Genomic DNA, 25,815 nt, shown 5'->3' on the forward strand with positions numbered 1-25,815 from the left:
AGAGGGGGCTTTCCCATTTTATTTATTCATTCCTTCAGCTGTAGACAGAAGTGATAGCACAGTCCAGTTACAAGGTGCCTACAGGTTCTTTTTACTTCAGGGGAACAGCTAGAGCACATACCAAGAGCAAGGTATGTTGAGAGACATATAATTAAGTTGGGATACTTCTAAGATAATTGAGTTTTGTATAAATGAAAGTGCGTTATTGAAACTTAAGAAAAAAGTTATTTTCATACTTCAGCATGTAAGATGGTTTTTGTGCTCTTTTCATCCTGGAACATCATACTGTGCAGAGCAATTTAAAAAACAAAAGCCAAAACTCTTGTATAAATATACTCAAGTGACCAGCTTAAAGGAGGATAAAGTGCACAGATTGCCTCAAGGTCTGCTAATACTCTTCTCATTTATGCAAAAGTAAAGAACTTGGGATTTAAAGCTCCAACTAGAGAAAAGCAGCATGATAAAAAGTAGCAAACATGTCTAAGTACAATACTTGTCTTTTACTGTACAGGCTGGTAGAGAAAATAAAAAATACAGTCAAAAGATTACAGGCCAAGCTTTTTTTGTTTTTCCTATTTACATATATATGTATAGACAGCATGTTGAAACTTACAAAAATGAAATTTCTGCACTATTGTGCACTAAAACACATTAAAATAACTTAATTCTGCTTTAAATAAAGCAAAAATGAAAACAAAAAAAATAAAATGCCCAAGGTATTGAAAAATACATTTTGCAATGCTACTTTCCACTGTAATCCCCTCTGCCACTCACTAGCACCTTTTCCACATTACTCCAGATACTAATGAGCCATCCTTCCACTCCCCTCCCCAAGAATACTACGTCATCTTAACAACTGCTTGAAAGGGATGAACTGATTTACAGACCTTGGCCAACTTAATCTATTTTTGATCCACAATAAATTAAAATAACTTAAGAATCCTTTACAGCTGTTTTTGTGGAAAAAATATCTTAGTGCACAAAATCAGATAGTAGTTTTCCTGCAGCTTCCATGAATTTAATAGTTTTAAAGCAAAATAAGTTTGTTGAGTTTTATGTGGACTTCAAATGAATATTTTTAAATAGTGCTTAGAAAGCTAGGATTTCCCATGCCTCTCCACAGCTTCATAAAAGCAGTCCTCATTAACTACAGATGTTAGACTCTGGACGCTAAATTCTCTCTCTAAAATGGAGTTCAGATCCAGGTTTGCAGCATCAGAGTGACTGTCAAGGGACTGGTGACGTTCTTGCATTACCATTAATGTTCCTCGGTTACGCTTTGTGCTCTTTACTTTTCTTTTCACTGGGCAGAAATGGCCACGCACCAACTTTGGATGCTGTCCTGTCCCAAAGCCATCTCCTTCCTCATTTTCAGCAACCTGATCCCGTTCGGAGTCGGTACTCGGTTCCTCTGAAATCTTCAGCCGTTGGAACTGTATTTCAATGTCTTTTGTAGGGCTGCCCTTCTTTAGGTTCTGATAGTCATCATCGTCCTCATCGTCGCTGAGAATATCAGATTCTTTGACAAGAGCATTAGAAAAGTCAGAGGCACAGCTCTGTTCGTGTTTATCGGGAGATGAATTTTTGGGCTCCTGTATGCTCTCAGCCGTGTGGCAGCTGCTGCTCTGAGTACTGCTGCTCAGGCTGCACTCATCAGAGTCCTGGAAGGTGCCTTTCCCCACATCACCATTCCACTCGCTACTGGATGAATTCTTCAGTACCTTCAGGGACCTTGTGGAAGCTGTGCAGAGGAAAAAAGAGATTTATTTTTTCAGCAGAAGATCAGCTGGTTATACTGCTCTCAATAGCTCACTTACTTATAATTACAGTGTATGTAGTCTCATTTGATAATCAGGTCAGATGTGCCAGCATTCTGATACTGGCAGTGTGATCTCGTGTCAGTTTTCATTCCACCTACCCCAGAGCTATATGCTTGCTTGCATGTGAAATACATATTCAAAATCCTCCAAAAATTGTAGTAATGATTTATGCACATCTGGAGGAAAGCAAGATTGAGTCTGGCCCCTCAAGCACTGGAGGGCCAGGTTGTAGGCGGGAGTTGAACCATCCCAGTTCCTGTGATGTTAAGGGGATTTTACAGACAACTAAACAGATGGAGAATGTGAAATACTAGTAGCTACTCATTTAACTAAAATGTCTGAAGCCTGTACTTAATTAGGGTATTTGCTGGGATGCAGATTTAGTACATTGATAAAAGCAAGACCCCTGCCTTTTGACAGTTGTTTTAGCTTTAAATGTTATTAGGGCTGAGTTACTAAAGGGAATCCAGAGGAAAGAACACTAACATTGCATGCCAAAGGGAGTCTGCTTCTTCCCAGCAAAATGAATTTGGGCCTTATTAAGTCTTCCCTTAAGAGAGCTAATGACACATCACAGTGTGGGGGAATGGCAGGCTTGCTTATCTCCTCTAGCCCTTGTCATGCACTGATTTGTGGAGGAACTCTACCACCTCCCCAGCCTGAAAAAGAAATGGGATTTGTGGGTCTGGCATAGGACACGCTACAGTCATGGTAACAATTGCAAACCTTCTGCCAGCTCTAGAGTCCAGAGCCCCTTTTTCACTTTGAAAAATGTGTTTCTTTCTTACCCAGCTTGGCTGTTGCAGGTATACGGTTCTTGAGTGGGACAAGGCGATCTCTACATGTTTTCTCCAATGGTAGCTCACATTTTATGTGACGTCTGAAATTCTCCCGCAAAATAGAACGGATCACCTTCACGATGTTAGTCTTGTTCTCACAGTCACTGCAAGTTTAAGAAAAGAGGTAACCTAATTTTTCCCTTTGAAGGATGAATTCTGTTGGGGATAAATTCTGCCTTTCTCCTTTCTGCTGATGTGCTTTAGTGCAGCGGTTTTTTCCAGCAGTTTGCTTTAGGAACGGTTTTGCAGCTAACATCTTTATATGTTGTTAGCCATTTCACACACTTTGTGTATTGAGATCTTGATTACTTCCTCATAGAAAAACAGCCTGAAAGGTAAATTCTGTACCAAGAGATCACCCCTTAAGTGGTCTTTGTCAGAAGGTAATTTCTGTTAACCAACTGAGAGGCTGATAAAATCAGTTACTTTGCCCATATCATACTGGAATTTACAATCACGTGTCTGCAGATTTCTGACATTGGATCACTGCACCAAACTGACTCCAATTTCAGATTCTTATACTTTATGCAGTAAAACACTGGCGTAGTGCCTGGATTCAAAAAGCAAGAGCTGCGGAGGAAAATTTCTTACTTTTTTCATGCCATTAACATAATTTGCCAAATACAACATCCGTGTAAAGCTTACCTGCTGCACAACTGAAAAATTGTTTCTGGTCTGCCTTCTAGTTCTGACTTTGTGTGAATCAGTTCCCAGATACAGCTGTTCTCTGTTCCTGGGCATGGAAGGAAATGTTATATTTTTCACAAAATCTTCAGCATTAGAAAGACCAGAGGCAGTGTTAACATGGGTGGGTCCACAGAAGATCTCACCCAAGGTGGAACCCAAAGAAAGGTCCCCTGAACTCTTCTGTCACAGCAGCGTGGCCAGTGCTGCCTTTGAAAACTCAACCTTCTGTCTCAGAGAGTTGCTTTCCCCCTTTCTTAAAGCTTCGTGCTGCCTTCCAGCCTTAGAAGGCCTTCTCCCAGGTGTGCAATGGCTTTAATGCTCTAAACACCTAGTGACACTTAACTGAAGACATAGAACTGCACAGGATCGTAAATATCAACTCAAAGAGAAAACAAAACCACAGCCCTCTACTACCACAAGTTACACAGTCAACTTTTCCACAATTGGAAAAAAGCAAGGATCAGCCCACACACAGTGTAAGGGTATCACCAGGATGTCAACTATGGTAAATCACCTTCCTGTTCAGTCTTTTCACTGGCGATTCCCATTCTGCCATCCCTTCACATCATGTTGCATCTTAGGGAATTCACAGAAGCAGTCAGGGTACCAAATGAAGACAGTTTGTTAATGTATCAAGCCTGTACCCCCTGAGAGCAGAGACAACCCTAGCTACTATTTTCTCTACACCTGCCTGTTTCCAGAGGCTTCACAAAATACAGATGGAAGAAGCAGTATTACAGATTCCCACAGAAGTGTTCACTCCTAAAGTATTCAGTGCAAGGGAATTACCTGCTGTGTTCCCCAGTCGAACTTGAAGAGCAGATAAAGGAATCAGCCAACGAAACTTAAAGGGATCCAAGTCACCGTAATTATGTGCAGCACGAACATTAGTAGGCTGGAAAAAGAAAAACAGCAAGAATATTTCTAAGAAGTAAAAAAAAGTGGGGGGTTTTGTGATACTCTTAAAAAACCTGCCTCTGAAGAGAAACTAAATTCAGTAGACTTTTTCCTTCAGTGCCCTAATACATGCTTGTAAATGTATTTTACACTGAAATGGTGATAGACACAACCTTTAGAATTTGTAATTGTTTCAACTTTTAAAAGCATTTGTTTTTAATGGATGAAAATAATACTTTGCGTGAAAGTACTACTAGGGAACAAGTTTCCCACAAAGAAACCCGCAGACTGCTGATTAGCAGAATACATTAATCATGTAGCTGCTGCTGTTACTTTCAGAGCCCCTCCATCTGCTATGATAGGCATGGTGCAGTACCTCACCACTGGTACTCGGGAATATGTAACTTGCTACTTGTTTACAGCATTCTAGTTTTGTACATGGGAACAGAGCAGGTTATGTTTATAATGCCCCCTTTTCTTTCCTACCAGGGTGGTCAAGGGTCTATAAACAGAGGCCTTTAACCTATGCACTACGTTAAGTCAGGCCATCGTAAATGCCTTCTGGAAGAATTAATGATTCCTACATGGCAATATTTCATATTCCACCCGACGGAATTAGCTTGGGGCTCATGCAGGGAGGATGCTGCTGCTTACTAAATAAAAAAATATTTATCGCTACACAGATACTAAGCACTTATTTTAGCTGTGCTAGCTAGAATTCCAGCCTAGCGAGGGGTGGCATTTCACCACAGTTACTCCCCCTTCAGCACCAGTATGGTCCATCTCACACAGCAGTAGGATCCTGTGCACCCACAACCTGCAATGATATCAGACTTACCATTTTCTTTTTCAGTTTGTAGTTCTCTTTATACACCAGTATAACAGCCCTCTTAAAAACTTAAAAAGAAAGGACAAAAAAAAGGAAACCATTAATTACAGGTGTAACATTCAATGAAAATAGTATCTTGGAAAAGCTGACAATTATAGTCACAGGAATGTAAAGGATAAGATAAGCAAACTGATTGAAAAGCACCTGCTCTGTATTAAGATGACAATTGGGTTTTTCATCCTGCAATGGCAAGTTTTTTTTTCCTCAGATTTTGTTCTGAACATTTAGGATGAAGTCATTCTTCACCTTTATTCTGAAACTACCAGCAGCCTGCCTCCCATAAGTCTTCACAAAAAGAAATACAGCAGATGTAGGTTAGATGTAAAAGTTCAGATTTTCTTCTGTAATCAGTGGGTGTTTTCTAGTAGAGTGAAGGGCCTAGAGTAAGAGAGGGCTGTGCAAAAGGGCACTAAATCTGTTCTTCCTGCAGTTTGGCATTTGGTTAGTTGGAAACTCAAACATTCATCTCAATTCCTACTTTTCCATCTGCAGGAATTCTCTGGCTTCCACAGCATCTGACTGAAGTGGCTCACTCATGTTATCTAATCTCAGTCTCCAGGGAGGCAGGGACACCTTCTCTCTCCTCTGTAAGGAGGAACAGAAACACAGGGACATGGATGTTGGCTCTGCACAGCAGTCCCGGATCCCAAATCAAATCCAAGAGCAGTACAGCTCTATCTCTGCTCATGCATCCACGCTTCCTTCCAGTGGAAGAGGGGGAAAGGGCGACAGTATGCAGTTAAGTCTCATCCTTACATGAAGCCAGAATGCAGCCATAGCGAGCACAGCATTAACCCCAGGGCTTGGCAGTGCCCTTCAGTTCGACATATTAGCTGCATTTTCTAAGCTGCCTGCATAGGGTTTGAAGTGAGAATAAGAGGCAGACAAGCACTCTAAGCTAACCATGAGGCTAGAACCCTTTCGTTCTTACATGTCCTGCTGGGAAGTGTCTGGCATACACGGATCTCTGAGAACCTCATCCAAGGAACCTGGGAGGTAGTTCCTGTTAGTTCCTCTGTTAGAAGCATCCCCTGCCCTAACCTGTCATGCTTCCCAGACAAGGAATGGATGACAGCCCTGAGCAAGAGAAACTTGTCTCTTGTCAACCTGGAGTTGTTCTGTAGATGTGTATCCAATGACATCTTAAAGAAATATTTTTTACAGAAATGGAGAAGCACCTATGGTGTTTCTCTGGAAGAGTGAGTGATTACTAAATGATTACTTGTATGTATACTATTAAATAAAACTCATGTTTGTATGCTGTAATTTCCACATCCATTTTTCATGTTAAAATAATGTGGATTTGGATTTCGATGCAGTAGCTGTAAAGCAGAAGTTAACCTGAATTCATATGAGTAGAATAAATTGTGATGTTACTATGAGCCTTCTTTGAAAGCTTGGTTTAGAAGATTGTTCAAAAGAAAATACTGCCTCTTAAAAATCACAAATTTCTATGGTTTACATATAGGCAGGAGAGCAGCTGAGGTTGGCTTACAGAGCAAACAGCAACAGTAAGCAAATGAATGGAAACTTTGCTCATATTAAGAAATAAACTATATATTTTTTCAGATGTAAGCCTACCCTAGATATCACATGACTTCAGGAAAAGGAGATTGTGGCTTTCATCTTGTGAGAAGATTTGATGTGGTAGTCAAGATTTGAGAGAGCAGAGAGTCATTAAGGAGGACACTTACCAAACACTGTAAGTTCAAGGTCTTTTCTTGCTTTGCCCAGCGATGGGAATGGATTCAGCCACGAAACTGTAGAGTGCATCAGAAGTTCTCCCATTGAAAGCTCTGTAACCTGTATTATAGCAGTAGATAATATAAATAGTATAAATATATATGTGAATAAAATATTAATGAGCACATCAGTAACGTTAAGGATTTATGTTTTCTGTATTTACTTCATGTACACAGAGAAAGACACAGGTCTACACTACAGCAGGAAAAGTGTGAGTAATTCCCTTTTTAAAATAGGTAACAACTATAAAAGTAGTAGCCCCTAAGTTATGGAAGCTGGATTGGAGTTCTTACTCTTGATAACTTAGAAAAAAGGTTAAGTTAATTTGATGATCTGTCACTCACATACAGCCAGTTGTGAACTGTCTGGTTTATTAGCTGTAGGTATCTTTAATTTCTATGGAGTAATTAGTATTAATGACACCCCCAATAGCAGAATTACTGGAGGTCTTGTACTCTGAGGCTGCTGTCTTCTGTGGGACACAACGTAACACTGAAGGATCTCCCATGCTGTCAAGTTTTGTTTCCCCATAAATGGTGGGAAACCAGGTAGCCAACGGGGGTGATTTGGCTTTCACTAGGAGGAAATAAAACATCTCTCATCTCTGATCTCCACCTTTTCAGATTTGATCTGCTCAGTAATTGTTTGATGTAAATAGCAGATGAGATCGAGCTGCCCCAGTTCTGGGGCATGCATGCACAGAGTCTGTTTGACTAATGGTTTTTGCTCTGACAAATAACCGTGGATGCCTCAGCACTGGAAGTGTAGAGAATGAGAATAACAAACCTTAATGTGAAGTCACTGAAATTGCCATTTTCATTTATATGGGTGAGAAAAATATCTTAAGAACTCTATAGCATAAAATCTGAATGGCTTGGGACATGGATAATCACTGCAGCATTTGAGAAGAGGAGGATTTTTTCTACTGAGAATTATGTCTACTCCTGCTTGCAATTTTTGTTAGTCCAGAAGGCGGCTCTGGCAGCTGTCTGAAAATTTTACCGTAACCTACTGACAAAAACAAACTTGAAAGGCAGATATGAAATGGAAGTCAAAATATTATAGGAGAATGGAAGAAGCCCAGCACAAATAAGTTCCCAAAATTACCACAGGAAGAGATAAAACATCCAATGGCAAGCAGGATGAGGCTTCAGCTGTGAATAAAACACGTTGCTCCTTCTCTTACCTCCTTTTCTGTTCCACTTTGATCTGCAACCAGTTGGTCAAATACAGTGCCATAATCTTCATATATCTTCTGCATCTCATTGATGTGACTTGCTACTTTTTCCATTGCCTTCAACGCTTCTATAAGGTTTAAAAATTTCATAAACAGCTATGTAATTCAATTGTATTTTCTAAACATGACATTTTTTATTGAATTCCACTTGAGGCAGGCACTGGCACAGTGTTGCGCCAAGACCTGTTGAACAGAATTGTAGCTTTATATCAGTCCTTTCTCATGGCAACAGTAGAAGGTATGTTTCCTGATCAGAATAAGTAAAAAATGTTCATCTGGTGTCTGAAGTGCCTGAAAAGGCTGCAATAAGCATTCCAGTGATGAACCTCTAAATGTATGAATATTCTTATCAACATGATAGTAAATGGGGTTAGGTTTTGCATCATATGTATATAGGGCCACTAGGATCTCTAGTGTGGCCTGGTTTTGTTTAAATTTCGTTTTCTAAGCAAGGATGACACTAGGTTTCATTAGACTTCTGTGTTAATTCACAAAAGAGTAAGAGAAGGGCGCTTCGTTTCTCCAGTCCTGCCAGCTCTTAACGGTGCAGCCTTTTAGAAATTTGGCGTTCATCCTGATCTGCAAGTAAGTCACCCCCAGCTTGGTTTTAAGGGCAAGGGAACCATATTAAAAGCTCCCTCTGAAGTCAGTAACAGCATCATGACTTTTTGCTGACAGTGTATTTTGCCTGAAGCTATTTTGTTAAAATGACAATCAATCCATAAAATAAATCTCCAGACTGCTGACAGACCTGAACTGGAATTTGCCAGGGTGAACCCTCAAGCATCTGAGCCTAGAAAAGCAATCAACTCTAACATATTAGACATACAAGTCTGTCTACATGGGAAGACTGCAAAGCTGTGACACAGGTCTCTTCTACACAAGCAAAAGTCACAGCGAAACCTCAAACAACTGAAATTTCCTTCTGTGGCACTGTTAAACTCTGACATGTTTCAGGAACTGAGTAATAACCACAAGATGGAGCTTTGGTCAGTGTTTCCCAAGTGGGGAGAAAAAAAAAAAAAAAGCGCAACATTATGACCTCACATGCTCCTGTGCAAGAATTGAAGAGAAAGACCCAAGTCATATTTGCCATGGCAAATCCTGGGTGTATCTTTTTGCTAAAAGCACAAAAAAGCTACTTACTATTTTTAAAGAGACAGAGGGAATTCTCTTTAGGTTTTGACGAGGTCTGCGCTATCTACCAGAATGGCTACCTGCATCTTCAGAAAAGGCTGGAAATAAAACTTAACTCATTTTCACTCCTGTAGCAGAAAGGAATAAGTTACCTGTCAAATGATAGTGCTCCTCGCTCTCGTTATCTGTCAGAGACACCAGCTCTTTTAAAAGCAGAGGGTATTTCAGCACTCGCTGAACAGGCTTTATGAGATACGACTCCAGTGTAGAAGAGTGTTGCTTTGTGGGATTTCGAGCATCCAAAAAGGCCTTAAAGGCGCTATCTGTTTTTGCTAGACATAGATAAAAGAGTTGGTCAGTTGAAAATGGAATTCACAGAAGCTACAATAACTTGAGAGCACAAAATTGCAACTTGTAACCAGCACCAAAAGCCCCACCCTTTTCAGTAGATGGTTTACAAAGTGGTTTACACTATTCATTTCATACTCCTTTCCTACATTAAATAAGATATTTAAGGGCTAAGAGAACAATTTTATCAAGGTGAGATTATTCCACAATGTGATTTTTCCACTGCACTGTAGTAGATGGCAGAGAAAGTAATTCCTACCTTATTCTACCATTTGTTGCTGCTTTTTGGAGTATGAACTGGATCTGTCGACAGCACAGACTTGTGGAAGATGTTTCTATAGCTATTCAGCCTACTGCCTGGACGTTACTAAAGGAATTTTATCCCTTCAGTTCTATACCGTACTTCAGCAGAACCACAGATCTTACCTATTCCCATTGAAATATACCAATTTAGCCCTTGCTTTGTACCAATATTCTCTGCAAGTCAACGAGATCTGTTTCAGTAGTTCACTGCAGTTTAAATTCATGCAAGTGAATGACAATAATGAAGACAATAAATTACCTCTCTCGAGAACTTTCTGAACTTTGATGTGGTTTGCACAGAAGCCACTGTACAGTTTAAAGTGGTCAGCATAATACAGAAAGGAGCCTCCGAGGGAAAACAGCAATTTCTGAAATCAACACAATAAAAACGTTCATTCATTACTATAATCCTAAAAAGTGTTCAGGCACATAACACAGAGGCTCAACAGTGTGATTATCTGCTATCTTTCTATACATACCCAGTATTTTATATGTATATATATTCGTAACATGAATATACTGCTACTAGTAGCTCTGTGATGTTTCTGTATTTCTCTGGGTGTAGAGTTCAGCATATTTAGGCAAAGCCTGAAATTTTCTCCATTCTCCCTGAGCAGGTAATGCCACTGCAGCCTTTCTGTCTTACTGTATCTTTCTGGCAGCACAGGAACAAAAATCAGCAGACATGTAACTGTGCATGTTGTGCTGAGAAAAAACATAAGCAATAAGAAGCAAGGCATAAAAGTGCCAAAGCCAGAAGGTACAGTGTAAAACAAACACAGAGCGTTGCTTTCCAACTGTTTTCCTTCCTTCAGGCACGTGGTAATTACAGGGCATCTCTGATGTTCTTGGATGAAGGGGAGGCTGGGAAGATGTGGGAGGGTCTGAATCATAAGAGAGATGTTTTTAGAAAAATGCTTCCCAAAGCAAAGATAAGAAAGAGGAATAGTGAGGGAGGAGGAGGAGAGCAGCCCTCTCCCCTCTTTTTAATCAATGTTTGCTCCACAAAAGGCAGCAAGTGTCCAGGAGACCTGCTAGCCCTGTGACAGTCAACTTCATCATTGGAGAACTGACTTCCTCCAGCTGGGGCAGGTACTGAGTGATGCCACCATGAGACAGCACAGCGAGGGCATAGTCTACAGCCGTTTACACTTGGTAGGCCCTCTTCTTGGACTTTACAACATGAGAAAATCATGTGGCATTTAACAGGAAAAGCTCCCAGTCAATAGAGGGTCAACTGGGCACAGAGGGGAGGACCACAGAGCATGGCAGAATGCAGCCCAGAGACAATAACCTTTCTACAAAGGCTCATAAGCATTGCTGGTTTATAGCATACTCAAAGTCTACTCTGCTTCTTCCATGTTACATCCTCTGCCATGAGAAAAAGGATGATAAAACCATGAAAAATAGAACTTATGTTTCACTGCTAAATAAGTGTAATCCAAAGTAAAGCTTCAAACATAAAAGCAATCATGCAAGTTCCTAAAGCTGTATTTTCACAAGCATTTCCAGGCACATTGCAAGGCATTAAACAACCAAATATTTACCCGGAACTGGGATGGTGTTTCCAGTGTATTAAAATCTGAGGAAGAAGATATTCCATCTTCCAGGGTCTCCAAAAACACCTTCTGGAAATCCAGCATTTCTGGCAGACTGCCAAACAAGGACTCCATCTGTGAAAAACAGCAGGCTATGAGGTACAGCACTCCATGCACCTAACAGTGGTCTTGTGAAAAGAGTCCACTAAGGAGATGCGACACACAAAGAGGTTGTGAAGGCCAGTAACATCTTCATTAATACTTTTCAAACAGGTTTTATAAAAAAATGCTTACAAAACCCCAAAGATTTCTTAGCAGTTAAGTCAAAAGAACAGTTACCCTTTAAAAAAAAGAAGTGCCAGGTGCAGCGGACAGAAAGGCACTGACTGGTGTTATTCCTATTGTTATCTTTGTTGTTTGCTTTTACTGTCATGCTCTCAGCAATGAAAAACCCAAGTGCCAAGGTCTTAGCCCATAAAAGAATGAAAAGCACATATTTCAGTTTTTCCCTCACCTCATCCTGGGTAAGAAAGGTTTCATTTTGAAGGGGCTCCAAGTATAGCTCAAAGAGGCAACTCAAGTCCTGCAAAAAAAGAATTCATTCACTTTTTAAGTAACAGTTTGAAATTGTTCTTTATGCAACAGCTGTGGGAAAGGGGTAATTTTTGGGAATTAACTAGAGATACAATTCCTTTTCTACAAAAAAAATCACCTGTGTCTTGTCAGCACTAAAGTGATTGCTAAATTAGACACAAAAATTGATTTCAGTGCAATGTTTTTGTTTCATCCTTAAGGCTTTACAGCTTGATTGTAACAAATTATACTTTAGCATAGCATGAGGAGAAAATGTTACAGATGACAACTTCCTAAAGAGTCCATGTATATAAACAGTCTTCAAGGACTTGGTGCCACTTCTGAAGGAATAACGAGCATCTCCCTGAGAACGCCATAATGAGTATGTGCAACCTGCCAGGATTTTGCCTGGTGCAAAATTTCACATATGTCAGTGACCTCCATGGTCCTGCCTTTGTCCAAGCGATTCCTCTACAAGAAACATCAGCTGAGCATACATGGGGGTCTGTGGTCTGTAAAGCTTCCTCAAGCTTTACAGTGTGTGGGTGAATTAGTGTACTGGTGGAGGTACTAACAATAACAGACTGAAAGTGTTTTCTCTCCCTTTCCATATATACATTATTGCAGCAAGTACCAGTATCTTTAAGTACATGTTTTGAGATCCTCCTTGCTGAAGGTGAATTAAATCAATGTTTTCATGTTCCTTTTGGCATCCAGTCACATAAATTTGTGGTTTATAAAAAGAAGAGACATACATCTACCAAATTATGGACTTATCCATCAGAGGAGAAATAACATGTGCACACAGTGCTACAACCAACTGGAGTTGTGCCTTTTAGCTTTGCTGATTCAAAAATAATTATGCCCTATTTTTCACAATTAAATGTTTTTTCTAATTTGTAGGAGACTCTGTTCTTCTACCAGATTTATTTTCATCTTGAAAACTAGGGAGACATCCCTTGGAAAACCCCTAGATGATCTTTAAGGTCTCTTCCAACCCCAATCATTCTATGATTCTATGTTAACACAATCCAAGTATCTCTGCCCCACAAGTAATCGCTCTCTGACATAAATACAAAATTGACTAGAACTAAAGCTCCTAGATCAAATCCTACAGCCTGTATTGCATGAGCAAGCCTGTTCAGAAAAACAGGAACAATTACATAAGCAGACCTTGTAGTTTATGGCCCTTGCAGAAGGCTGATTACATAAAGGTAACCATGAAATATGTAACGACCATGCACAAATCATGGTCAGTCTCAAAAACAAGGCTGTAGCTAGGCAGATGTTTATTTTTTTTTACCTTGACATAAGATTTCTCAGTGTCCATAAGTTCTTGGATGACTTTCCTCAACCTATCTGCGTCAGAAAGGTGGCGAGCCAGTGGCCGTGCTGGTGGGTCCTGGTTGTCCTTCTGTCCTTCCATACCGCTTGCTTGGACTTCTTGGAAGTTTTGGCACAATGCACTGATCTGTTCTGAGCTCTGTTAAATAAGAGAAAAGAGACAAGCGCTGATGTTTTAGAATACAAGCTGTACTACAATTATTTTTAAATTCCTCAAATTTTGCTCTTGTTACAAATTTGGGATCAGAGGATGCCATTGATTTGTGTCAAATATGTATCCTGATAGCTTCGAACAGCTTGAATGTATAGCAGATCTGGATCACAGAAGTAAAATGAAATGAAAAATTCCAAGTGATTTTCCAGTGCAATTATTTTCAGTCTTCAGATGCAAGCTTGTGGGATGCAAAAGATGAGAGAGCACTCAAAGATATCATATACTTTGATTCTTATGACACTAGCATCACACGGTTTCCCATCTCTTATTTTGTGACACTCAAAAACAGAAAAAATTACCAGGTAAAGATCTTTTAAGAATCCAGAATAACTGTTTTGTCACCTGCTACCTATACTGTGTTGTGTGTTTTTTCAGACAATGCTATACAGAGCTGAGGGTTCAGATTCTAATGTCCCGGGTTATCAAAATATGTTTAGATACTTCCTCTCCAAGGAGAAAACTATGTATCAAGATTTTTTTGCTTTCAAAAACAGCAAATAGAAACCAAATTCTTTGAGATTCTTTGAGCTGTTGGTATCCACCTCTTCATACTACATGAAACAGTTCTTGAGTGCTTCTCTCTTTCAGACACTCTCTAAGATACTGGACAGCTACAGATGCTGTGCCACACATTACCTTCTATTTAGTGAAATGCATTCAAATGAGAACTACATGAATGCTGCCTTACTTCAAATGGAAGTCTTCTTTCAGTGAAGAAATCAGGACACAAGTGCATTTCAGAACTTAGATTACAGATTAATTAATTAGTCTTAATCTGTACTAATTTATTGCACATGCTCTTTCACGTGGTCTTTTCTGGATCAACTGATTCACCACTCTATGTAGCTAGGTTCACCAACATACAAGGTCATCAAATGAGCAAATGCAAAAGATATCCTGCAGCTCAACTGAGCCACACAAAGCCTTCTCTGAGGTGGAAGCTAAATGCACTAGCAATATTAAATCTCAGCCATTCATGTGTCAAAACATAGGCACATCTCTCATACCTATATGATAGAAATAAACGTTAAAATGTTAAATATTTGCCACGTAGTCCATATTACTCTGTAGCTTCCCAGCCCTCAGTTTTTAACAATGCCACCACTCTAAAAAAAAAATCAAGTTACTTTACTCAGTAATATGTACAACCATCTTCTACAGTCCTGTATAATGACAGCTTGCAGGACTATGAAATTTAGATACATTTTGTACTTACATTTATTAGTGTCCACAAAACGCAATGTGAATTGAATAGTGTTTGTTGGCATTACAGCTGCACTCTGATGAAATGCACTGAAAAACTACTCTGTGACACTAAAGTTAATTAGTGTTTTGGAAATAAATCACAACGTAATTTAGGAAATGGGGGAGGGATGTATTTTAAAGCAACTTCTAAATAGCTGAATGCCAAAGTACTTGAGTTTTGTTTTCTTTGTTTCTAATGTCAGAAAGTTCTGTGTTTGTATCAGAATGACTCAGATTTTATGCTCTCCACAGCTCAAGGTCCGTGTGGGCAGCTTGATTTGCATCAACCCGATGCCTGATCAAGGACACTAGATCAAGAACACAAGACAGCCTATTGAAAGTGAGTCACAAATATCATCATCAGGCACAGTTCTACAAGGCGGAGTTAAAAGTCCTCTATTCCTCCTCAAATACCTTCGCATATAGGGCAGGCAGACATTGAAGAACATGCTACGTTCTCTATCCTTTTTGGTTTTTTGGGCCAGAGCTGCATCTGCCACCAAGAACCACTGGATAAGAAAGCATATGGAAATAGATTATGGTCCTCAACATAAATATGATTTGAACACCTAAGCAACACAATTTTGGTGTCAGAAACTGTTTCACATAACTGGTCGAAGCCCAACGCACAGCATTACATCTCAGACCTACTGCAAACAAGTAATGACTTTTATAAACTTTAGTATGTTCCTGAACATGTAAGCACTTTGTGTTTGCAAGTCTGGCATTAAAGATATTGCCCTTGTCCTGCAGTGCTGCTCATAGGCTCTTGTCATTTCCTGTAGTCTTGCTGTCCTCTGTCCTTCCCTTTACAGGAAGCTTTTAGACTGTGCAATATCCAGACCTCATTCTCTCTCTTTGTACCCACTGTAGTATTTATATTGGGTCAAAGAAAGCATGAAATACTACTTGATCACAGGACAGAAGTATTTCACATTCACTCCTACACATTGCATAGCCCACAGAAGATGCAGGAACCCATTTTCCCAGCAAAACCACAAAGCGTACCTCAGGTTCTCAACCAAGAGTCCGGTATTCAAGAGAAACTTCATAATAACACATAAGTAGAGAGGAATAAAAGGCATTTTTGCTTCACATTTCTTCCCTAAACTCCCTTACCACCCAGGTCAGGTTCTCCATCTTTTTTCCACACTGCTCTGGGTGCTACTTTCTGCCACCCACACTGACCAATGTCCTGCTCTTTACTATTTTTGCTGTTTACACCAGATCTTTTCTAGAGCAACTCTAGTGACAACCCCTAAGAACGTCTCTTTTATATCTCTTATGTGTGAGCAGGAGAGGCCCAGCCTCTGCCCCATTACTGATTGCAGCTGGGATTTCAAAGCCACCTGGGCATTCTGGATGTCAAAGCAGAGTCTGGCAGTCCAGTGCTCTTAAGCCAAGAATTCTCAAGAGGAGCCCCAAGTTGATACTACATCAGTCAGTCAGCGGAAGCAGCCTCTTGCCCCATACTCTCTTTGCTTCTAAGAAAACAGAAGGAGGTGTAGAAGCAGCCTTGAAAAACTTTTTTTTCATCCCTGCATGTTTGCGACCCGTAGTTACATCCTATATCCTTTTGCATGGAGTGCTCTCTGTGAATGAGGATTGCTCACAGTAACCTTAGAAGGGACGGTTCCAGTCCACATCATCATCAGAGCTCGACCCTTAAGTGTCAGCCACCACAGTGTTAGTCAGTTGGAGATGAAGCACTCCCCATTTTCAATAACACTCATGATAAGAAATATTAGATATTATTGCTTTAAAGTGAACAGAGGATACTCTTACAAGAAACCTCTTACAGATTTTCTTTGCTCCTTGCAGATAAGCATATTATCATCTGAGGCTGTGCTATCCCCACCAGAGTTAAAAATCTCCATAAAATTAATTTGTGAGAGGCAAAAGACATTAATCAGCAGTGGTTAAGCATTAGCACAACAATTTCATGGCTATCCTGTGACTTTCTACTGAATTATACTGATTGAGCATAAATGCTCCACAAGGTCAATTAGTGCTATGGTGTCTCTGCTCATTGCTGTTCAATTCACCCTCATTTATACATCTCAGGTACTCTTGTCAGTTGGTTGAGGTTTGTTTGAAAAAGTGAGGGAAAGGAATATTTTGGGTAGGCTTAGAAAACTCTTCAGCCTAAGAAAGACTCCTTGGCGGGGGGTGAAGGGGTGTGGGCAGGGCTAAAACTGTGCATGTCCTTTGATGAGTTTTCAGATTCTTGTACCATTGAGCAGGTCACTGACCACGTGGAGATCAACCAGTCCTTTGAATTCCTTATCCAAAAAGGATGTGTGACCAGAAAACATCCTGCAGAAACAGATTAGTCTCGTACCCTCTAAAAATGAACAGCTAACAGCTCAGCTCTGCCTGATGTCTGTATTTGCAGGAAGAAAGACTGAATGCACCAATCAGCAAAAGAAATAACATTATACATGATTTTGAGAAACGAACAACTGGCCAGAGAACTTTTTACATCCTTCATGCTGTGAAAAAAATGAAAGCTTTTCAAAATGCCCATCACTTTTCCTTTGTGTTAAAAGATACTTCTCTCTGGAAAAGGCAGCCCTAACAGCCAACCTTTTTTGTGGATCCATCACTCTACAGACTTCTCTGTCATCCTCAGACTGGGAAATGCTTTGCAACCAGGCAATGTAAAAAGCTAGAAAAGCAAAACAGAAATCATTTCCATAATGGAAGGTTAAATCCTGACCATAATAAATGTAAAGATGAGAGCATCAGGTGAACAAAGAGAGAGGAACCCTGACAGCCCAGGTCTTTGCTTCCTTAAAGACCACTGAAAAAAAGTTGCCATGTACACCAGTACAGTATGTGCTCTCCTCTAAATTGTTTATTAAGACTGAAAAATGTCAACAGAGTTTTACTGAAAACTGCCTTTTAAGATTTTCACCATGGGCATCTGGGCAAAACTGCTGCTCAGCTTCAGGCAACAGAAGCTAAAAGTAGTCAGTGCTTTTCTTCTGGGCCTTCTCTCTTTTTTTTCTCCCAACTTCAAAGGCCACTCAGAACACGAAACTGTTCCTGACTGACTGCTGAAAATCTTGGGTGTTTGTTTTTTTTTTAGCTGTCCCTCTTGCATGTCTTTTAATTTAAATGTTTAAAACATCGCTAAAGGAAAGGTATTTTTAAAAAAGTACCCACTCAGATCCTTCATAGCAATAAGCCAAGCACAGAGTTGTGCTTTAAGGAGGGAGAAACAACCCCTATACACCGCATTTTGAAAAGCTGCCCTACCAGACTCTACCTGACCAGGCAACATGGGAGGAGTTAAAAATAAACTTTTGTCTTTGAGTCAGAATTTCCCAATTTCAGGGACATTTACATTAGCAAAGTCATCCTGTTCTGGTAATGCAAGTAGGCGTCACCAACCTCATTTAGAAATGCAACGCACAGTAAGAAGAGGGGTTGATGACCTCGTAACTCCCGACAGCACAGATCAAGGCCTGAAATAAGGCTGAGCTCATGGCTGTGTAAAACAGCCAAGGTGCAACCCATCTGACACAGTGCCCGAGCTGTTCATATTAATTGCATGGTGGCAAATCTTCCTTCTCAGCTGCCACACAGAGAGAGATGCCCATCTTTGTCCCTGGGTATAGAAGAACCACCACTGGTGACTTTGATACTTGGCTGAAACACTAGTTATAAACCAAGTCATGCAACAGGGACCTGGGCCCAAGAGCCTGAATTGACCAAGTCCCAAGGACCAGCAGCTCCCACTGAGTTCAGAGATGCTGTGCTCAGCATCTCTAAAATCAAAGTCATCTGATCCAACAGACACCAAAGTCAAAGGCAAAACAGAAATCATTTCCATAATGGAAGGTTAAATCCTGACCATAATAAATGTAAAGATGAGAGCATCAGGTGAACAAAGAGAGAGGAACCCTGACAGCCCAGGCCACAAAAAGGAGACTCTTGTCAGGTAATATTAAAGCATGCAAAGTAAATTTTCCCAAACCCTGATCTTATGAAAATATTGTTATTCTCTCCTTCCCCGTGTCCTTATCCTGATGTTGTCAATCTTTAATGCAGAAGGCTCAAGTATTTTACTACCACCTATGTAATATATTTACAGCCTTCTTATATTCCCCCAGCAGTACCTTGATTGTATCTTTTTTCCTGCCTTTCCCCACAATCCTAAATGATTAGTCAAAACCCAGAGAAATAGTTAAAATATTAATGCTGTAGTTATTTCCAAATTTCCCTGAAGAATCTGGTTTTAACATCCCACTTCTTGTCAAATTCTGGATCATGACTTAGTCCTTTCTCTGCCAGACAGAAGAAATAACTATTTGCTTGAGCCCAGCAGCAAACGGTGCATGCAGCCAATCCACTCTTCCCTACCCTCAAACTTCAAAAATCCTAAACCTTTTCCCATGCAGCATACTGATATAAACTCACCCACTGACTGCATGTTACTAGAATCCACTCTTCCATCATTAATGTCAGGGCAGTCGCTATTTATCAAGCACAGATACCCTGGCACTGTCACGCAGCCCCCTCACCTTCCTTAGCCTAATTAAGCAGCACTCCCCAGCTTAACCCACCCTGCTGCAGAACTCACCATGGAAAAGAACCTCTGCAGGGAGCCGTACGCCGCTGCTGCCTGCTGCTGGGTTTTGCGAGCCAATGCTAAACTCCTAGCTCTGGCTTTACTCCTCCTGAAGGCGGGCATTGTGGCTTGTGAATGCAAACTTTGCCAAAGGAAAAGGCCCCTCGGAAGGAAGCCACGGCCGTCGCGATCCCCCACGAACACACCTTCTCTCTGAGCTCAGCTGCAGAAGTTTCTCTTTTGTGCTGATTAATGAAAATCGGAGACGCTGTCAACGTCCCATTGTAATGAGTCTAAGTAGCGTACGAGAGCACAGACAGACCTGCCATGCCTCCCTTTACTACTACGAGAAATGCAGGAAAAACGTGCCAGATGAAAATGGTTTTTTTATAAATAGCTTGAGGTAGTGAATGCAGGACATAGTGCAGTTGTGGCAAGGGAAGATAGGTTTTATCTCCCCAGAAATGTACCTGCCTCTGTGCCTGGGAAATTTACTGCATGAAAAAAACATCAGGTGATTCAAGAAAATTAGCCAAATACCTAAAAATATCTGGAGGGTGCTGACTGCCCTGAAGGTCAGCATGAATTATCAATGGTACCGATGCTCTGTCAAGGGTATATGCTGCTAAATGGTGTGGAATACAAATGCTTTTACAATGATAAAATGAAAAACAAATAGGCAGCTCTCTGGATGGTTTCATTACATAATTGTGCTTGTCCTTTGTTTGAACTGTTTAGTTGCAATTACATCAAGAAAAAGAAAATTAACTGTGTGCAGTAATAAATTCAGGCTTTAAAGTAAAAGTCTCCATGTTGATATATTTACACAAAAACAAACAAGTTTACAGCTAGATTATTCCAAAAACAATGTAATTTTAAATAAAACATTATAGGACAAGACACCACTGACCTTAAGAGTTACAAGACTGGCAAGCAATTAATTAATAAAATGAGAACTGTACCAGTGACATAATAAAACACGGGAACTCCCACGTTCCCTCTATCACAGCACTGTTAGAGTGCAATGACATTGAGCTGTAAGGCTTCATTCAGCACTGCCCGTGCCACTGCCTATTGCTCTCTAGTAAACCCTTCTCTTGAACCCAAACGATACACCAAGTCTGGGTCTCTGTATCCTTGGTTATGAGTGTGCCGCTTCACAGGTTTCAAGGATACTCACTTTCATACACACAAGGGAATAATGCAGCCCTCTCCTTTAATTACTGCAATTAAACTCGCATCCATCTCTTTCCAAATCATTAGTGCAATGTGACAGCTCAGCATTTGCCGCACTGTGAAGCCCAGTTGCCGACCGGCCCCCTATCAGAGGAACAAGGATGCTGGAGCCCTGAAACAACATGCTGCTGATAAGGCTTGCAGAACGCGTCACAGTAGTGGGAACCTCTTGATAGCTGAGGGACTGTGCCCTTTCTTTTGGAGACAAATATTGGATTCACTGGGTGAGAAGACTATGTAAGAGAAAACTGAGGGAGTGGACTCAGAGGAGCAAGAGAGGGGCTAAAATTCCTTACTGTTTCATTTTTCAATGGATGCACAGCCTGGTTTAGAAATCCAATTATATGGACTCTTCTGTAGCATGTACAAGGCTACTTTTCTTATCCACCATTAGTGGCTGCCTCTAGAGTAGTGCACAGACCCTAGGGATCCACAAAGTTTGAAGACGACAAAAAAAAATAAAATCGCTAGTCTGTGGAAATGAAATATTTACAGTGCTGCATATGGCACTGAAATAACAACACAGGTCAGGTCACTAGATCCACATCTCTTAAGAATATAACTGTATTTTCTGGAAAAATACAGTTTTTCCATTTTCAATCAGCATGAGTTGTGGCAATTTTGAGCTCTGTTTTTGTAACAGCTGTGTGTTAAAACACATCTCATCCACTAGGACCAGGAGAAAAAAAGGCTGCTAAATTTCAGGTCCAAGCAAATTCATCAATCTTGATGAAAAACAATGACAGGCCTTTTTAATTCCATATTAAGAAGTTATTCTTCCTCAGATTTGCTAATTAAGTATGAGTTATTAGCTAACCATATGCCAGCTAAAAGATGTTACCAATTAACAGAATTTTTCAATGCGTATTCATCAGAAAAAAACAACTATTATGTTTTAGTAATACTTCCAACTCCTATTAAGGGACTTGGATAAATCAAAAAGTGAAAAACAAAAACTAAACTAAACCAAATGAACGGATGCATTTTATTTAGCCTTTCTCCCTCTCAAAGAGCACGCAACAAACATTCAAGCCCTCCTCAAGAATATGTCTCATACATAAAATTCACATGTAAAATAATCAATCACCTTGAAATACTTCTAAGACAACTGGAAAAATGACATAGCCTTGCTGTTTGTTCCTTTGTCCTTTAAGACACATTCCCTTTACAGACATCTGGTTTTCATCTTTCCATTTTAGTGGCACCAGGCTTGATAGTTACCATAACAGTAACATCCTTCGCAACAGGCTTCCCTCTATTGTCCCGATACCTCTAGGTGCACTTAACTGCATCAAGTTTGTTTCCCATCCTGCTTTTGCCCTTAATGCATGAAGGTAAAAGGCTAATTTAGCTCTGTCTGTATATACTTTGAATGAAAGGAAACAGCAGCTTGCCTCCGGGACAAGTCTGAGCACTTCAGGGATACTTTATAACATCAGTCTGGACCACCAGTGAAGACGAAGCATAATTTGTATACACAACATGTATTTTTTTATATAAGTGTGTAATACAGACACACATATATACATAAAAACATATACAATATGTACATACATACTCTGAACTATAGAGGAGCTCTGTGATATTAGTGGTCTCTAAGCTTTACAAGCTCATGCTTAATTCAGCCAGTCTCAAGACCTCTAGAGTGATTTAGAAGGGACTCCACCTTTTACTTTTTATAAATGTGAGTGGATGATTTTTTGGAATAGTTTTCTATCACACTTATACTAACTGTGACTTTTAAATGCCTTGAAAATGTATTTTCAAAGCATAATTGACCACAGTGAAGACATTTGCTTAGTTAATATTCCAAATGTTTAAAATGAACTCTTGGTAATTTTTTAATTTCAAGCATCTTAAATACTGTTTGTAACATTCTCACCCAAAGTGTTTTGTGCTGAATGGAAAAACTTTTCTCAAGTGCTGAATTAGAAACTATGGCAACCACTGAAACATTATATTTGCTGCTGCTGCGTTCTTTCACAATGCATTTTGCACTGTGCCTTCTTTACAGGCAGAGAGGGCAACCCTTTTCTTGTTAGTAGCAGGCATATTGCACTTCAAATGTTGAAAGATGCACTAATTTCTCTGTAAAAACAAATGCAGACTCTCAGCCTCTCCTCTGGTTTTGATGGGGTTTTGTTCAGGGACTACAAAAGGATTCTGCTGTCTCAGAAGGAAATAATCACCATGTGAGTGACAGCATGTGACACGACATGAAAATAAGTTGGAACTTCCCTGTGTACCTGACTCAACTGATCCCTTAATTTTTTAATTAGTTTCTTTCAGGTATCTTTTTATCTTTGATTTTGCAGAATCTGCTGCAGGTAGCAGATTTTTCCAGTTTGGGCATTTGAGATCTACCTTGGGTTTACACATTCCTGACAGCACAGAACACTAATCAAAGTGTACAAGGGTACCTAGGACTCAGTATTTGTCTGAAATTCCATACTGCAACTTCGTGTGACTTTGAAGTGACTTTGTGTCCTGCGGGTAACTGCTGGGCACTCCACACACCTCTGCACATGCTAAAATTGTGTTTAAATGCTCTGCATCGCAAATTAAAAACAAGTGTGTTACTGTCAGCATTGTAGTTGAACAATATCTCAGTTTTTAAAAAGCCCCACATAAAATAATCTACAGCTGGCAGAAAGGTTACCCATTTCCCTGGGTCTGTCAGAAGCACAATTACATATCTCTGCCTTTGATTTCAAAGTGAAATGCTGCCGTCATATCCTGTACTGCAGGTGACCGAGGTTGCCTTTGGAGGCACATCAGTGAAGTTACAAGGTCTCCAGAGACACTGCTAACCATATCCTGTTGCAGGGAACCAGGGCTGCTGACAGAGGCTTTTCTCTTCACCTGCGGATAAACTGAAGGGATTTTTCCCAGAAGACTACAAAGAAAAGCTGCATTGTAAGACATCTCCCACTGGCTTCTTTCACTTGCAAGCATCAACACAACACAGTTTCTTCTCTTGATCAAAACCATCTGCACATTTAACACTGCCAACTGTCACAATACTCTGAGAGGATGTTTCCTTCAGTCAAAGGAAAGACAACAAATACCACTTACTCTCCAAACCCCAGCAACTCCATGGAATAGCATAAACCAGAGCTAAACAAGTTCACACCTCTGCATGCAAAAACTGCACCATCTCCCTTTGGTCTTCCTTCTTGCCATTCTTGGGCTCCCCCCACCAGTAACAATGCATGCAGGCCTCCATCTACAGCCTGATCTAATGTTTGGTTACAGGCTCACTCTAGACAGAGCACCTTGTCACACTTTAAGATTTCAAGGCTCCTCACTATGTTAGCCAAGACGGGCAACTGTTGTATTTGAATTTTGGGCCATCCAGAGGGTGGTTCTGCTGCATTTAAAGAACTGCTGGATCAAAGCAAGCCTTTTATAGCCTTCCATCAGTTTTGGTGCTTTCTCTGAGGGATGGAATAAACCACTGAAACCTAAATTCATTAGCAAAACTCTTATAGATTTCTAACAGGCTACAATTTCACTCATATCAGTGGTACCCTTCTCAAAAGGCACATGATGACAGCAGGGGTCCAGCTGTGGCTCCACACTGCTGGAGCCAACAGTTCTGGCTGGGCTCAAGACAAGCGGGGCTGTATGCAAGCAAAACACAATAATTAGCAGAGCTCCCCATGGGCTTCTGTGGCTCTTTTGAAGCAGAACTGTCTCCTCCAGGCACAACTGAATCAAGGTAAACTGCTGCTGAGGAACGTGCTATTTTCCCATGTTAGCTCTTAGACTCTCTAAATGCATCTCACATCTGGAAGGAAATGACACTTGGCTTGCAGAGGCATATACACGATTTTGAGAGCACTACGTTGTTAGTCCCTTACCTATAAAGAACAGGAAAAAAAAGGATGTTAATTGCGGACTACTCCCCAAGATTTTAGATCTCATCAACTGCTAAAGAGAAGTTCTCTTGGAAAGGAAAGATCCTCAATGTCCTACGGATGCTGAGTAAACCTTCAGGCAGGCAACTCTGTGGCCATTAATGACACTCTGTGCAAATGGGAACTGCCTGGGCAATGTAAAGTAGAACAAATGAGTATCTATCACCAACAACATCATTTAACTGGGATTGCCTCCATGCAAGAAATAAGTTTGGGGCCATATGGGCATACCAGTATTTTTTTATTCCACCTATAATGAAGAGGTTTAAAAGTCAGTTTAAAACTCAGTTTTAGACAGTTTGAAGACAAACTATTAATTTCTTCAACTTATGAAAATCATCCCTCCACTATATGGCTTAGTTGTATATACAGGAGGCCAAAACGACATATGCAGCAAGATCTCTATAATACTCACTGATTTTTTATTACAGAAATAGCCATGTGAAATCAACTAACAGGTAGCACAAGGATTTCCTTTTTGAAATCATGACACATGTAGTTTGCATATGTTGAAAGCACCATTTTGGGAAGCCTGTTGTGGTAGTTGGATGACGCAGAAGTGGGAAGATGGATTTGCTTTCTGACCCAGTCTCAGTCTCTGCACCCACACTACTCGGGCATCATCTGACAGGCAAAACAGCTGCTCAATTGCACACATGCTTGGAAGAAAAACCTCAACCATTATCCAAGTTTGGCACATTTGAATGTTGGCTCCTTGAGCATGAGAAGTGGGACTGTAGGCAGGGAGAACAAAAAGCAGATTTGTCACCATCGTCCCAGATACGCAGAGTTCATGGCAACACCTACTTCTCACCGCACTTCGAAAAGCTCCTCTCTGGCAAATGGGTAACTGTCCATAATGGGCATCACAATAAACAAGAAATAGTTTTATCCCTCTGCAGTGCGTAGTAGTTTTTATTTTTTCTATTAAGAGGTGATGGGGATAGAATTGTCCTCACATATACATACTGATGTATGATCAATAGCCTGCTCTGAGAGTAGACTGACTATTTTGAGAGACAGCAGCAGAGCAAAGGCAATTTCTGTAAATCTCTTTAACCAACTTATTCCCAGCATCCCAGAATTTACTTCATTGTTTGAAAAAAACATAGCAACACTTTAAAAGCATTACAAAATCAGACCAGTTGGTCATTCTTTAGAAAGCAAATTTTCATTAACATTCAAAGATTCTCATTACAGTAGCTTCCGTTTCTCCATCTGCAATGTCAATTTTTTGACGATGCTAGCATTCTGCATTCATTGACTATT

At 40.3% G+C, this 25,815-nt stretch overlaps 1 protein-coding gene across 1 annotated transcript in view; it reads right to left on the reverse strand.

Moving 5' to 3' along the window:
• Positions 1 to 383: 383 nt before the first annotated feature.
• The window catches only part of TIAM2 (T-cell lymphoma invasion and metastasis 2), a 59,924-nt gene continuing 34,492 nt past the window's right edge, over positions 384 to 25,815 (reverse strand). Inside the window, exons 9-20 of the mRNA XM_010179192.1 lie at positions 13,315 to 13,494; positions 11,953 to 12,021; positions 11,448 to 11,573; positions 10,160 to 10,268; positions 9,402 to 9,581; positions 8,062 to 8,180; positions 6,827 to 6,935; positions 5,082 to 5,140; positions 4,136 to 4,241; positions 3,305 to 3,392; positions 2,609 to 2,763; positions 384 to 1,741 (exon numbers count right to left, since the gene is read on the reverse strand). Coding sequence (XP_010177494.1) covers positions 1,098 to 1,741; positions 2,609 to 2,763; positions 3,305 to 3,392; positions 4,136 to 4,241; positions 5,082 to 5,140; positions 6,827 to 6,935; positions 8,062 to 8,180; positions 9,402 to 9,581; positions 10,160 to 10,268; positions 11,448 to 11,573; positions 11,953 to 12,021; positions 13,315 to 13,494 — 1,944 coding nt within the window. The 3' untranslated portion in view covers positions 384 to 1,097. The remainder of the gene's footprint in view (positions 1,742 to 2,608; positions 2,764 to 3,304; positions 3,393 to 4,135; positions 4,242 to 5,081; positions 5,141 to 6,826; positions 6,936 to 8,061; positions 8,181 to 9,401; positions 9,582 to 10,159; positions 10,269 to 11,447; positions 11,574 to 11,952; positions 12,022 to 13,314; positions 13,495 to 25,815) is intronic.

Source organism: Mesitornis unicolor, unplaced genomic scaffold (genome assembly GCF_000695765.1).
Source record: "Mesitornis unicolor isolate BGI_N332 unplaced genomic scaffold, ASM69576v1 scaffold23462, whole genome shotgun sequence".
Classification (NCBI taxonomy): Eukaryota; Metazoa; Chordata; class Aves; order Mesitornithiformes; family Mesitornithidae; genus Mesitornis; species Mesitornis unicolor.